Raw genomic sequence first — 13,449 nt, forward strand, 5'->3', positions numbered from 1 at the left:
GCCAGTTCTTAGCTGTCACTTCTTTCTCTTGTCAACTTCCTTTCCATGAACTGTTTTATGGCCTTGTACATCATCATCCAGGATGAACACGTGCATGCTAAAATATTTTATCTTCTAAGAGCAGGTCAAGCATCCTTAAATTTCAAAGGCATGTGTAGTGGTTTTATTGCAATGTTAATTGAGTCATACTGTATTTATCTTTTCTGAATAGTTACTGCGTGAAGACTTTCACGGGTCACAGAGAATGGGTGCGCATGGTGCGGCCTAACCAGGATGGCACCTTAATTGCCAGTTGTTCTAATGACCAGACAGTGCGTGTTTGGGTGGTAGCAACAAAGGAATGCAAAGCTGAGCTCCGAGAACATGAGCACGTGGTAGAATGCATTTCCTGGGCTCCTGAGAGCTCGTACTCCACCATATCAGAAGCTACGGGATCAGAGGTAATGTTTCCAATGCTATTAAATAAGCACATACAGTAAGATTTTTGACTATGCTTTATATAGATCTTACTGGATAGTAACTGGAACAACTAAGCTTTGTTCTCAAAGTGCTTGGCATAGCAGGTGTATGAGTATTTTTTGCTGACTATACCTGGTGTTCTGTTAATCCCCCATCTTGGCTTCATAGGATCCATGCTTTTGTGTTTTTTAACAGTAGGACCCTACCTTTGCACTAATGAAAGCGAACTTTGGAGAGATGCTCTATTTCTGAGAAGGTTGAGAGTGGGACCACTTTCACATATTTCAGCAAAGAAATGTTGAAGGTAGTTTATCTGGCATAACATGAAGATTATAAGGATGCTAAGCAATTGAAAGTTGTGGGGGAGGTAGTAAGTCAGGAATGCAGAAATGAAGCTGCCCTGGGTGTATTGCACTGGAATTAAGCTTTGACCGCCATGCCCTAGTGTACAAAGTTATAACAAAAATAAATCCCCATTTGTGTGATCACAGATACATCTTCTCTGTTGCTAAATCTTCAGAAAATGCTTACTAAAGGTCAGCAAAAGTTTCCTTCTAAGGATAACAAGGTGTAGAAGAAATGAACTAGAAATTAACTCTTGATTTCTAGTTAACCCTAAGCATTTCTGCCTTGTCCTCTTCTTCAAAAAGGACAGAAATACCCAAGGGGAAAAGTAGATACACTGAAGACAGGGACTTGTCTAGTGATGGATTTTACAGATTATTTCAGTCAAATTTTACTTGCATCCTTAAAAGAGCCTTAAAATCTTTTGATTAAAAGTAATTAAATTCCAAAGGTTCACTTCCTCTTGCAGTGGTAATTATCTGAAGTGGTGTCTCCCCTGCCCTCTGCTGGTCTGATCAACTATGTACATCACATTACAGTACTTAGCTTTGAATGAGAAGCAAGTTAATGTTAACTTCACAGTTGAAACATTTCAGGTTCTGAGAACTAAGTCTTTCTTTCATACTTTGCATGATTACAAATAGAAACAAGTTCAGAGTAGGAACTTCTCAAAAATTCTTAAACTTGCTTCATTACTTTTTATGAAGAATGAGAACACAAAGGTATGTCTGAACTTCATACTCTTTTGTCCTGAGATGTCTGACTCTACTTGAACTGTGTCTACTATTAAAAGAGGATCTCTTGCAGTAGGCAAGTGTGGATTCAAAGTATTATTTGGCTTTGTGCATCAGCAGGACGTACAACCATTTCTTTTAACAGATTGTTTAATTCCTTCTATTTTTTTGTTTACTGCTCCTTGTGTTAGTAACATAATACCTGTGACTCCCAGCTTTGTGTGTTTATTAGATGTAAGCTGTCATATGATCTAATTTTGTTACTAAGAAATAGCACTCGGAAGCGATCTGCTTCCTCCCTCCTCTTTCCCCCCACGCCCTATACATGCCATAACTTAAAACATATAATTTTCTGTAGACTAAGAAGAGTGGCAAGCCTGGGCCTTTTCTGCTGTCTGGATCCAGAGACAAAACCATTAAGATGTGGGACATTAGCACTGGCATGTGCCTTATGACACTTGTAAGTTCATTGGTGTTTTTTCTGGTGGTCATAGCTGCATATGTAAAACCATTCTTAATGGAATTATCTTACATGTTTATGTTTTCAAGAGAAGACAGTTATTGAAATAAGACAAACACTGGAAACACACAGTTTTATTGGCTTCTATATTTCAGATCTTGTTGTTGCTAAGAAATACTAAGAATCTCAAAATACATACTATAAGTGCAGGAGTACTGTGGTGGTGGTGTTGTGATGAGTAGCTTGGTTTGTCTACAGAAATGCTGATAATCATCTGAATTTAGTCTTCTGTAAAATGTCGTGTTCTTTCAATGTGTGGGTCTTCCCGCAGGCCATGGACTGCTGTTTTCCAGCCTGTATTCAGGCTGGACTGGATGTTGGTGCTGGGGGTGGGGAGCAGAATCAGTGCAGATCACATGAGGTCTTCTGTTTGTTTGACTTCAAGGACAGGAACTCACATTGTTGGTAGTGCTGATATAGATGTAATAATAGAAACTGAAGATAAATTTTTGAGTTCTAATACGTTTTAGAAAGCTAAAGGCTATCCTTGCAGGAACAGGACAAGGAGTCACTCTACCATAGCATCAATTGTAGAACGCTTAGCCTTAAAACATGCACCTGCTTACTGATCTCTCCTTATGCACAAGGTGGGCCATGATAACTGGGTACGTGGCGTTCTGTTCCATTCTGGGGGAAAATTTATTTTGAGCTGTGCTGATGACAAGACTCTACGTGTCTGGGACTTCAAGAACAAACGATGCATGAAAACCCTCAATGCGCACGAACACTTTGTTACCTCTTTGGGTATGTATTGTCCTACAGTGCTTATTGCAAAGTACTGAGCCAGAGGTACAGTTTCTACATCGTCACCAGCTAAAGTTGAGCACCAAGCTAGACATTACTGGTTTGGATTCTAGAGAAGTTTTGTGCTATGTGTATTTTAATCAAACAAGGACAGATACGAATTTCGAGTGTGCTGGATTTCTCCACTTCTGTTGCTAGTGTTGCACATTGGATAAAGGCGTTAACTGCCTGGGTGTTCTGGAAGCTTTCACCGCTGAGTGTGTAGGCATTTGGGGAGTGCTGTATTGCAAATGCTTGCCCAGCAAAAAAAAAAGGGGGGGGGGGGGGAATGCAAAGCAAAATGGTCAGAAAAAAAATATGCTTTGAATTCCTGGGCATTCCTGGTTGGTATTACCAGATCTTGGTAGATAATAGTTCCCCCCTGCCCTGGCAAAAATAAAACAAAATGCTCCCTATTCAACAAAGCTAGCTTTACTCTGGAGCCGTCTCTGTTGGTTTTTTTTCTCTCTATTCCTCTGGCAGTTTATAGGTCCTTCAGTAAAGCTGTGTAAGTTAGGTTAGCAGTGAACCTGGAATTAGCTAGTAAGGTTTCCTAATCAAACTTGCAGGTCTAATCAAAATGCAGGATTTCTGACTTCACTTTCCTCTTAGATTGTTGAAGACAGCTGATTAGAAAAGGGAAAACAAAAGTTATGAGTTGAAGAACATTAAACTATTAGCATGGATTGGCTAGCCTTGGAATTGGCTGCTTCAGTTTACAGATTGCTTTGCTGAGCCCTTTCTACACAATGAGGCTTTTTGATTCCTCTTGGTTAAACTTCCCAGTACTGTCTGCTGACCCAGTCCAAAATTTATTTGTATCTATGAAATATTTTGGGATCTCCTGAGAAACAGTACACTTTTTTTAATAAATACTAGCTCACAGCCTGTATTGTCTACAGCAAAAAGAAAAAGCCAAGTTTCTTGACTTCTGATTCTTGAAACCTCTTATGTAAATACATGAAGTTCTGTTTTCTGGTAGTATTCAAGGGTGTTATCATTTGAGATGTTTTGGACTCTTCTCTGTTATAACTTTATCTTGATTTCTTTTCCATGGAAGCTCCTTTATAACTGAACTGAAAGTAGATTTTCATGCTGTACAAAATTGTAGCATGAGAGAATTTGCCTTCAGAACTATAGGCATGATGAGCTTTGCAATACAGTCTTTGAGCTGGTATAATTTTTTTGAAAAAGTAATGACATTCAGTGAGAGTGGAAAATACTGAAGTTTAGGATTTGTTCTTAACATAAGCTTTTCTTTCCTTGCAGATTTCCACAAGACGGCACCGTATGTGGTTACTGGAAGTGTAGATCAAACAGTAAAAGTGTGGGAGTGCCGTTGATTGAATTCACATTTGACCCCTTTTTCCTCTGGATGCACTCAGATACCATGGTTACCCATTGAGCTCTGTTTAAATAAATATTGTCCTTTCATGTAAATTATTCTGGATGTAGATTGAGCTTATTAAATGTTACACACAAAGTATTCATGCATGGTGAATCCAAATTGTATACTGTAAATTTACATACGTTGTCTAGAAGTACCATAGGTTTAAGAACATGGGCTGGCATTGGTCACATCAGACCTAAGAAGGCAGAAGTTGGATAATTGAAATAGGGCACTTAACTGAATAGTTGACAGTGTCGTTCTATGTCGGATAATTATACCTGTTTTTCTTTCTGCTGTCTGTTGGTGCCTGAATTGGTGACCTCATTTGGGAAAAGTTTTGTAGGGCTCTTTCAGAAATGTGTATCTATGTAACATCACTTAAGTGTGCTTAATAAATCTTCTCTAAGAATACTAGATAATAAGGCTGCAATTCAGAATCTTCTGAACCTTATATGTAATTAATGGAAATTAATTAAACTCTGGAATATTTGTCATGAAACATTTGCCAAATCAACAGAATACACTTGTTTTGGCCTCCTATCACACAAGGGTTGGTATATTTATATAATTAACTGTAAACCTGAAATAAGACAACAAATCTTAGTAGCAGCTGATGTGATAAATGTATTTATTTTTTATTTGGTCATTCAATGGTTAAGCTGTGCTGTTAAACTAAGTTTAAATGGTTTTGTTTTGGTTTGTTTTTTTTTTTTTTAATGCTAGATGAACTTCCAGGAGGAGTTGTCCATCCCACTAGAATTTAGTGATCTAATTTCCAATAGAGCTTAATCTCCCAAATGACTGCCATGGTACAACTTGCTGTTTGCTTTCAATGTTTGTTAGAGATGTGCAATTCCTATTACACAACAGTATCAAAGTACACTTCCCTCTTACTCACTTGCAGGAGGTTGGGGTAAACAAAGGTTTCTTGGTTTCTTTAGTGCCTCCTTGGAAACCCTTTTGAAAATGAGGTTATACTTACCTTGACAAGACAATGTGGCTTGAATAAAAATGTACTGTGGTTTGCATATTGAAAAATACCTTGGGATACAGTATTTAAATGCTTTAAAGAAAGCACCAAATACCTTGAGAATCAGATTAAAATGGCAAATACAGATTGATACGGGCTTCTAAAAGGAAAACAAAACACCATCAACAAAGCAAAGTCCATCTGTGGGAATGATGCTATCAAGTAAACATTTAAAACCAAAACCAAATCCTATCAGCAAAACTAGCCCAGCTTGGTTATTAGTATTTATGTTGTTTGGTGTATACAATTTTTAATCTGCATATCCCTAACATTACATATTTTGATCTGAAGTGAATGGAAATATTAGAAATGAATATTTTAATCATTTTTGTGACAAATTCCATTGTAGATAACTAAGAATTACAATACTTACCAAACTAACCAGGTCTTTTTAAAAACCCACTTTGAAATTTACAATGTAATGAAGTACCAGTCTGATGTTTTAACAGGTGAATTTGTGCTTTATTTTATTTGTTTTGTTTAATACATGGCTTTTAAAACTGTCCCTTTTAAAAATAAGAATCCTTGACCAACATAGGGTCGGCTGGAGGGTGTACGCACTAAAATGGTGAGGGGTATGGTGGTTAATTTCCTACAGTCACCCATAAAAGGATCCATTCTTCTGTGTGGAGGAGATGGATTTCAGCATTGGATCCTGGTGTAGACTTGCCTCTGGGAAGGGGTGGAGGAGATGGAGTTCTGATGTGGGGGTTTTTTGGAGCCAGTTTAAGATTCAGGCTAATCTCTTAAATCCAGTGGTTTATGTAATTTTCAGTGTGTGTTTCTGCAGTTAAGCATGCACAAATAAAGTATTTTTTTGTTTGTTAGCTGCTTGGACTGGAAAAATTTGCTGCTTTTTGTCCTATTTGAGAATTCCAGATACACAAGTAGTGCATCTTAAAATTCCTCAGTGCATCTGCAACTGTAAAGTAACACATCTGTTTAATTCCTGATAGGTCCTATAAACTTTATTTAAGTATAAAGTAAACCACACTCATGTACATAATTCATAAACATTAATGAGAAATTAAAGGTACCTATTAAGTGGAAGTTGTCTACTGCATTTTTTCCCTTTAGCGTACAACTATTTACAAGGACAAACAACTAACTGAAGTCATGTAAGCAGCATTTAATTGCTTGTGTGAAACATTCTCCTAAGTACTTCTGCAATGCAATTTGCAACCTTCTCCTTTAATAAGCAGTGAATAATCTCAGGGATGGTCCTGAATGGATCAAAAGTTAAAGCCCTGTTTAGACAAAAAAGTGAAAGCCACAACACAGGAGTTGGGTTTGTGAGGGTTTCCTGCAGTGTTGCTCCATGATACTACACTGTGTTGAACTTTTTCCACTGTTTGCAATGTTTTCTGTCAGCTAATCCTGTGCCTTTCCTGTGATAATAAGTACAATAATGAGGTTACTGGTTTGGATTACAAAACAAATTTATTAGAGGGTTTAAGAGGTTCACTGCTGCTTTGTCACTTTCCTTACTAAAATTGGCATTGCTTAAAAGTAACTATATGTAGACCGTGTTACCAAATAGACAATACAGACTTTTTGGCTTAAAACCAGACAGACATTCCAGTGCCACACTAATGTAATGTGCCCAGGAAGTCTTAGATGCATTCTAAAAAGTGCAACATTTATTGTGGTTTAGACATAATCTGGAAGTTGATGTTTTATAGCATCTTGCACTTTAGAAGATTAAAAAAAACCGTCCTGCTTTTGTGTATGGTGTGACCAATGATGTGCCCGGGGCACTAATTAAAAAGAAAAAAAAAAAAATCTAGTTGCTAGCAAGTTGTCCAAGGGCTGTGGAGCACTGTAGTATTTTGAAAGCTTTGGCTATAGACTCACCAAGCCCAGTCTACTTATACTGTCAGTACCCTGCTTCTCCTGTTTGCCTCCTCCTGTTTTTATGTGAACTGCCTGATAATACCACTCTTAAATAGCTTTTGACTTGTGTGAAAGCTATTTAAAAGAAAAAGATTATACTTTGTTTTTGTAGACAGTGGTGGCTTGATAATCCTTTTAATGATTTGAATATTAAAAAAAAAATACTGAGTTGAGTGAAGGAAAAACGCACTTAGAATGAGTTATTTGCTGTCCAGCTGTACATAAAGTCCAGTGTATTTAAAGTCAAACCCAAGAATCTTCTAGCAAGAATGTGTGCATAAAATGGTAGGGATAAACATGTTAGGAGCAGGGAAGGTTGAGTTGGATTTACAAGTCACAACTGGATTTAACTGGCCTTTTTATCTTTCCACTGTGTCATGTAAGTAGCTGCTTTCTTGTCCTACCTATCCCTCAGGCTTCCCCAAGTTCATTCTGAAGAGAAGTTAGCAAAATCTTCAAGTTTTAGAAGTTGATCCTGACATTGACATGAAGGCAAACGTTGAATTTTTTCTTAAGAACTATGTTAGAGGTTGCAATTGGAGAAAACAGTTCCCAGACTGTAGGAGTTAACTGAAGCTATTGACACAATTTAAAAAAAAAAAAAAAAAATCAGTAAAGGAATGTATATAATACTGCTCTGTGTTTTACAGTAAGATTTGTTGCTCTCAGACTGTGTAAAACAAAATTTATTCATGTTTTCTGCATATTAAAAAAATCTTATTGTACCAATTGGTAAACTATTAAATGCATATAAAACTAGATGTGTTTTTGTGTCCTTGGATGCAAGAATTAAAACTATTTTGAAAAAAGCTATTGGTGTTTCACCCTTCAGATTTTGCTCCACACCTGCTTTTTCTTTTATCTAATTTGAATTTAAATTGTGCTTGCCTGAGGTGATGTGAAGCATTTTTAAGGCAGTTGGTTCCAGGTAGAGTAGTCAGAGGTTTTATTGGTTAGTTTGGTGAAGTGAGATTTTATGAAAACCTTTGTGCGTGTTTCTTAAGCTGGTTCATACGTGGTCTGGGAGAGCGTCGTCTCCAGCGCTGTGCGGAACGTAGACGCGTTGTCTCTTGCTGAAGAGAGCGGCGGTGCCGATGGCTCGCAGGCTTTGCTGTCTCGCTGTGCTGGGTCTCGCTGAAGCCTCCGCCGTGCGGGTGCTGCAGCAACCCTCGGCCCGCAGACAGCGCGCCTGGAGCGGGAGCCGATTGAGGGAGTTTTGGTGAAGCCGCGTCTTTGGCTTTGGAGCAGGATTTATTTCAGGCGTTGGGTAGCGACCTCCCCGAGGCTCGCGCTGCCACAGTCAGCGTGGTTATGGGGGTGCAGCACAGGAGCCTTTCTGCCCCGCAGGGGGGCCGAGTGACTGTTGTTTGTTCTGTGATGGGGTGCGTGAGGGGAGCCCCCCCTTCCTTACTGGTGCTGTCCTGGTGCTGCGTTTTCCCGGGTTTTGTTGTGGTTTGTTTTTGGGTTTTTTTTCCTTACCTTGAACCTTTACAGCAGACCTAATAAGAACCATCTTGCACTGTTTCTTTATTCGGTACCGTTGTAGCTGCTGGTGCTGAAGGTTGGGCTCTGCGGTGAATCCTCCTGCGTGATTCAGCATGGGAGTAATCTGTCTGCTTTCTAAGGCAACAGAAAAGTCCTGCGCAGGTGGAGGTGCATACCTGGAAAGCTGAGGCACTGAATGGTTCTTGGAGCTCTGTTTTCATATTGGTGTCTTTTAGGTGGTGTGTAGTTGGGGTTTTGGTTTGGGTTTTTTTCCTGTGATCTGGCCTTATTTACCTTGAGTGCTACTTATAAATGGGTCAGTGAACTAAAATGGAAATGTGCATTTCTTCATTGATAGGAGAGCAAGGACGTGACCTTGACCATGATGTGGGGGAGAGATGGAACACAGCTCCGACCAGTTGTGTTCTGTGTGAGCATCGTGCATGGTGTTCCTGAATATCAGGAACAGACCTGGGATAGGCTGTTGAGGGAGACTGACTTTCATTTGGTAAAAACAACTGAATTTCAGGTGCTGCCGGAGTAATGTGCCAGTCGGATGACTTGGCTGGGGTGAAGGGTGTCCAAGCGTTCGGTGCAGAGATGGTGTTAGGATGCAGGTTTGAAAGGAAAGCCTCCTATATGTTTGCAAACATAGTACCCTTATCAAAAGGGAGAGATGAGGGATATTAAAATGTGAGTAGCTAAGAGCAGTCTGGGTACCTGAAGAATTTAATTTTCCCCTTCAACTTGGTGACATGATGATGCAGCGAGTGCCTTACTGAAAGCGGCTTTCTAAGTGTATGAGGCTAGTTTCCACCAGTTGTTTCCAGTTTTGATATAGCACTGATGGGTATTAAAACATTTTTGGGTAGAGATGAATATGAAAAGAAATGATACAGGAATTTTGGTCAATGGTGGGAAGATAATGTATTCAGTTGAGCAGGCTTCTCTCTGAACAGTACAACCACTATAGGCAGGGAAGGTTTAATGGGGACTTCTTGAAAGAAGGGTGTAGCTTTTGTCCTATGTCTGATGACATTAAGTGCTGGAAACCTCTCTGGAGAGAAAGCAAGGAGGATAAAAATAGTGTATTTCTCTGTGCTTCCTTCAGGATTGTGGATGTTTTTAATCTCGCTGAAATTTCATTTTGCTGCAGTTACTTTTCTCAGGCAGTGGCATACCCTTACCTGCCAGTTACAGGACCAGCGCTTCTATGTGGCACTTGTACCTGGGGTGCTAAATCCTGTCTGAGAAGGTGATAAGGTGGACCATGTGTAACTGTGTGAACTAGGAACAGAGTTGGCCTCACAGAGGTGAGTCGCTTTGGGGCTGGGAGAGCTACAGTTTCCTGAATGTCCACCCTCCTCTTGGCCTGGTGTGTCCTCAGCACTAGTCCGAGTCAGTTCTATGCTTGTTTTTGTTTAACAACTTGTGAACTGAGTACCTGAGAACACCCAAACCCCAGAAAAGGTGAAGAGGATTACAGAACCTATGTTCTTAAATGCATTTATTTAACAACTCATGATAGCATTCAAGCTGCTTAGTGGTGTAGCCTTATTAGCTGGGATTTGCATCTTTCAGTGTCATTTCGCATGTTTACAAAAATCCATGGAGCACCTGTGCCCTGCTCACCCCTTCTCCCCCTGAGTGAGATGGAGAAGCAGTGCCTCTCCCTTGAGGCAAAAGTGATTCTGAAGCATCTGTTGACAGACAAGGGTAGTTCCTGCTTCTCTGGGTCGGGGCTGCTGTGGTTGTGATTCTGGTACGAGTTTTATTACTCCTCTTTTGCAGTCGATGCCTTTGTCCACAGGGGTACTTTGTTAGAGGAAAAGGGTGCGTGGAGCAGAGGCAGTGGTATCCTGCACACGACCGTACAGTTCACAGCTTGCTGAAACGTTCCAGGAACCACAGCACCTTCCAAGACGGTCCCAGAGCTTTCAGCCCTGCTGCTGCACAGGAGTTCAGTAGAACAACCCAGCACGCACACACCAACCTTGAGCATCGCTGAGGAAAGTAAGCTGTGGGGAGGTGGGTACTAGATGCAGAGAACAGATAGGTGCAGGTAGAGGAGCTTACTGGGGCACTGAACCCTGCAGCGTGTGGCATCAGTACAGTTACAGGTTTAAAGCCTCCAGCTAATCTGTACCTGTTCTTGTTTATTGGCTCCTGCTCAAAAGAACAGAAATGGTGGCTCCAGGGATGGCGTGCAGGTAATGGTATCCAACACCTTGCACCAAACTGCAAAGAAACCAATAAATAAAGTACCTAAAATAGTTTAAAAAGCTTTTAATGGACTGAAAGACACTAGTAAAAGAAAAATCTTGTAGGAAAGATGCACTGTAGTCATTTATTGATTGCTTTCCAGGAAATTCAGAATTTTTCTAATAGGAGCAAGGTCTTTTGCAGTAAAGACTCCTCCTGCTTTGTCGCCTCTAACAACTCAGAGGCTGCTCCCCTCCTTCCCTTCCCCCCCACCAAGAGTTACAAATACCTGTATCGTAGTACAGGAAACCAAGGGTACAGAGCACAGTGACAGCACTTGTTCTCCAGTCAGAAGGTCAGTAAAAGAAGCAATGCAAATTAGCACAGGGTACTATCCATGACAGACAACATGTGAGAGAGGGAGAGAGAGACTGGACTCCTTTGTCAGCAAAGGGTGGCTGTGGACCAGCAATCAGAAGTTGTTATACAGCTTGATCTGTTTGGAAAAAAGGACATTCAACTCTGTCGGCATACCATGGCCCGCAGCAGCCACATCTTACCTGCTTTGTGACTGGTGTGGCCAGGGGAGCACGCACTAGCCATTGACAACCCCCACAGGACATGTGTGTGATGGGGAGGGGGCCATAAGGATTTGTTGAGTGGCATCTGCCATTTCAGTAACATCCATTGCCAGCAATGGACGTTCCCCTGGCAACAATCTCAAAAACCAGTGTGCAAAAAAAGTTAGTTAAGAAGGTATTAGCCATAGGTTTCAGTGCTGTGGGAATTTTAGTTTTTACTTAAACCCCCTCCCCGAAGCCTAGTAATTTCAGGTTGTGGGAAATGTATGATTCCAGTCTGGTTCAACTTGCCCGCCAGGTTAAAGTCCATCAGCTCTGTGTTACAGTTGCTATTACAAATGAGATCAAGTCCCTATTTCTGACTTTTCCTCCCCTCTTCCCCTCCCCCTTTTTAATAGGGCCACAATTTCCTGCTAAATCACTTTAGTTCAGACCTTGTTTGATGCCATTACCAATCTCTCCTAGGCACTGGGGTTTCCATTGTAATGGAAGTTTGTGCGCTTTTTTAAACATCAAGCCCTCACTCTTTGGATACAGTATCCTAAGTTACTCAGCTGCAAGCAGAGCAGAGGTGGAACTGTAAGTATCATATATATATATATATATATCTCTATCTATATCTTTACCTTGAAAATTAGAATGTGAATGTTACAAAACCCCACTGAATTGCCAAACTTGCCAACCAAAAGTAGAAAAAATGGTTAAAGGAATCCAATGGCTATATCCTGATGTAGAAAATGCTGTACATTCCCCCACTTACATACACACATTACAGGCTTCAGTCATCTGAGCGATACAAATATGGCTGCTTAGTTTTCCTTAGCACAAATTGGGATAGTGACTGGGGGGGGGAAAAATAAATCTTTTGGCTTGGAATCCATGTTTTACAAGAATGCTGAGCAGTGGATGGGGCTGGTTTTGTACTGTTTTAGCAAAGCAGTGTCCTTAGTCAACATAAAAATGACCTGAGAAATGTTACATACCTCAAGACAGTTCATTTGGAATTCATATGTACAAAGTAGAAATAACTGATGATATGCGCACACACACAACACGTACACACACACGCAGGCATGACAGCCTCTGGCTGTGCTCACCTAGGATGGGTCTTTCGTATGCTGCTGCATCCTGGCCACCTTCCCCTTCACGTGGCAGACACAAGCTCAGTCAGACAGATTACATTTCTCAGATTAGTTCTTTGCATTGTGTATTAATTGTACCAGTGCAATAACATTGTCAAAAAAGGAGGAGCTGCTCCAGGGGAGTCCAAGACCCTGGGTCAGATTCAGAAAAGGGTGGTTTAAACTTTTTTTTTAAGCGAGGTACACATTAAGCAGAGCTCTGTGTTAAGGGGATCTCAGCAGAAGGCATGCTTGGCTCAGCCTCTTTCTCCTCCACAGCTTTGTCCTCTGGTTCCAGCTGTTCACCACTTTTTATGCTTTCTTGGAGCTGCTGGCGTCGCTGCACCTCTGCTTTAAGGTTCTCCAAGTCTTTTTGGCTGAAGGGGAAACCAGGAAGCGTAGCAAATATTAGACTAGCTTTAGGAAGCAGGAAGCATAGAGACAAGGTAGTATCATACAAAATGCTCCTAGCACTTGCCCTCCTCCAGCCAGGTCCCAGGTCTCAGCAATACCTGAGCCAAGCTCCGTGCTTAGTTTTGAACCAAGAGGCACCAGGACATGACCTGTCAGTGGCTGCTCAGAGCAGAGGCACTGAGGTTAATCTTGTCTATGTCCAGGCTGCTGCTGGTGGATTTTTTACTATTGGTAATTACTTATATCATTAGAAGAATACAGTCTCAGCTCAGATCATCTTTTTCCACCACCCCCCCAATCAAATTTTCAACTAAAAGTCTAAGAGACAATTTATAATAAGTGAAAAAAAATAATTAAGAGTAATGCTGTTTAGGGTGGTCTTAAAGATGATGATAATCAGCTAGTAGTATGATCTTGGCTAATGTTCTTTGTAAACAAATCCTGTAGAGCTGGGGAAGGAATACCTCCAAGATGTAATTAAAGCAACTACCC

At 40.6% G+C, this 13,449-nt stretch overlaps 2 protein-coding genes across 4 annotated transcripts in view; one reads left to right on the forward strand and one right to left on the reverse strand.

The window, feature by feature from the left end:
- PAFAH1B1 (platelet activating factor acetylhydrolase 1b regulatory subunit 1) overlaps positions 1–7,913 on the forward strand; it is a 37,730-nt gene extending 29,817 nt beyond the window's left edge. For both annotated transcript variants that reach the window (XM_075033101.1, XM_075033102.1), the window contains exons 8-11: positions 212–440; positions 1,897–1,998; positions 2,646–2,802; positions 4,111–7,913. In XM_075033101.1, coding sequence (XP_074889202.1) covers positions 212–440; positions 1,897–1,998; positions 2,646–2,802; positions 4,111–4,184 — 562 coding nt within the window. In that variant the 3' untranslated portion in view covers positions 4,185–7,913. The remainder of the gene's footprint in view (positions 1–211; positions 441–1,896; positions 1,999–2,645; positions 2,803–4,110) is intronic.
- Positions 7,914–10,910: 2,997 nt separating this feature from the next.
- The window catches only part of CLUH (CLUH binding protein of NUMT mRNA), a 42,522-nt gene continuing 39,983 nt past the window's right edge, over positions 10,911–13,449 (reverse strand). For both annotated transcript variants that reach the window (XM_075033104.1, XM_075033103.1), the window contains exon 26: positions 10,911–12,920. In XM_075033104.1, the coding sequence (XP_074889205.1) occupies positions 12,752–12,920 (169 nt within the window). In that variant the 3' untranslated portion in view covers positions 10,911–12,751. The remainder of the gene's footprint in view (positions 12,921–13,449) is intronic.

Source organism: Buteo buteo, chromosome 7, assembly GCF_964188355.1.
Source record: "Buteo buteo chromosome 7, bButBut1.hap1.1, whole genome shotgun sequence".
Taxonomy (NCBI): domain Eukaryota; kingdom Metazoa; phylum Chordata; class Aves; order Accipitriformes; family Accipitridae; genus Buteo; species Buteo buteo.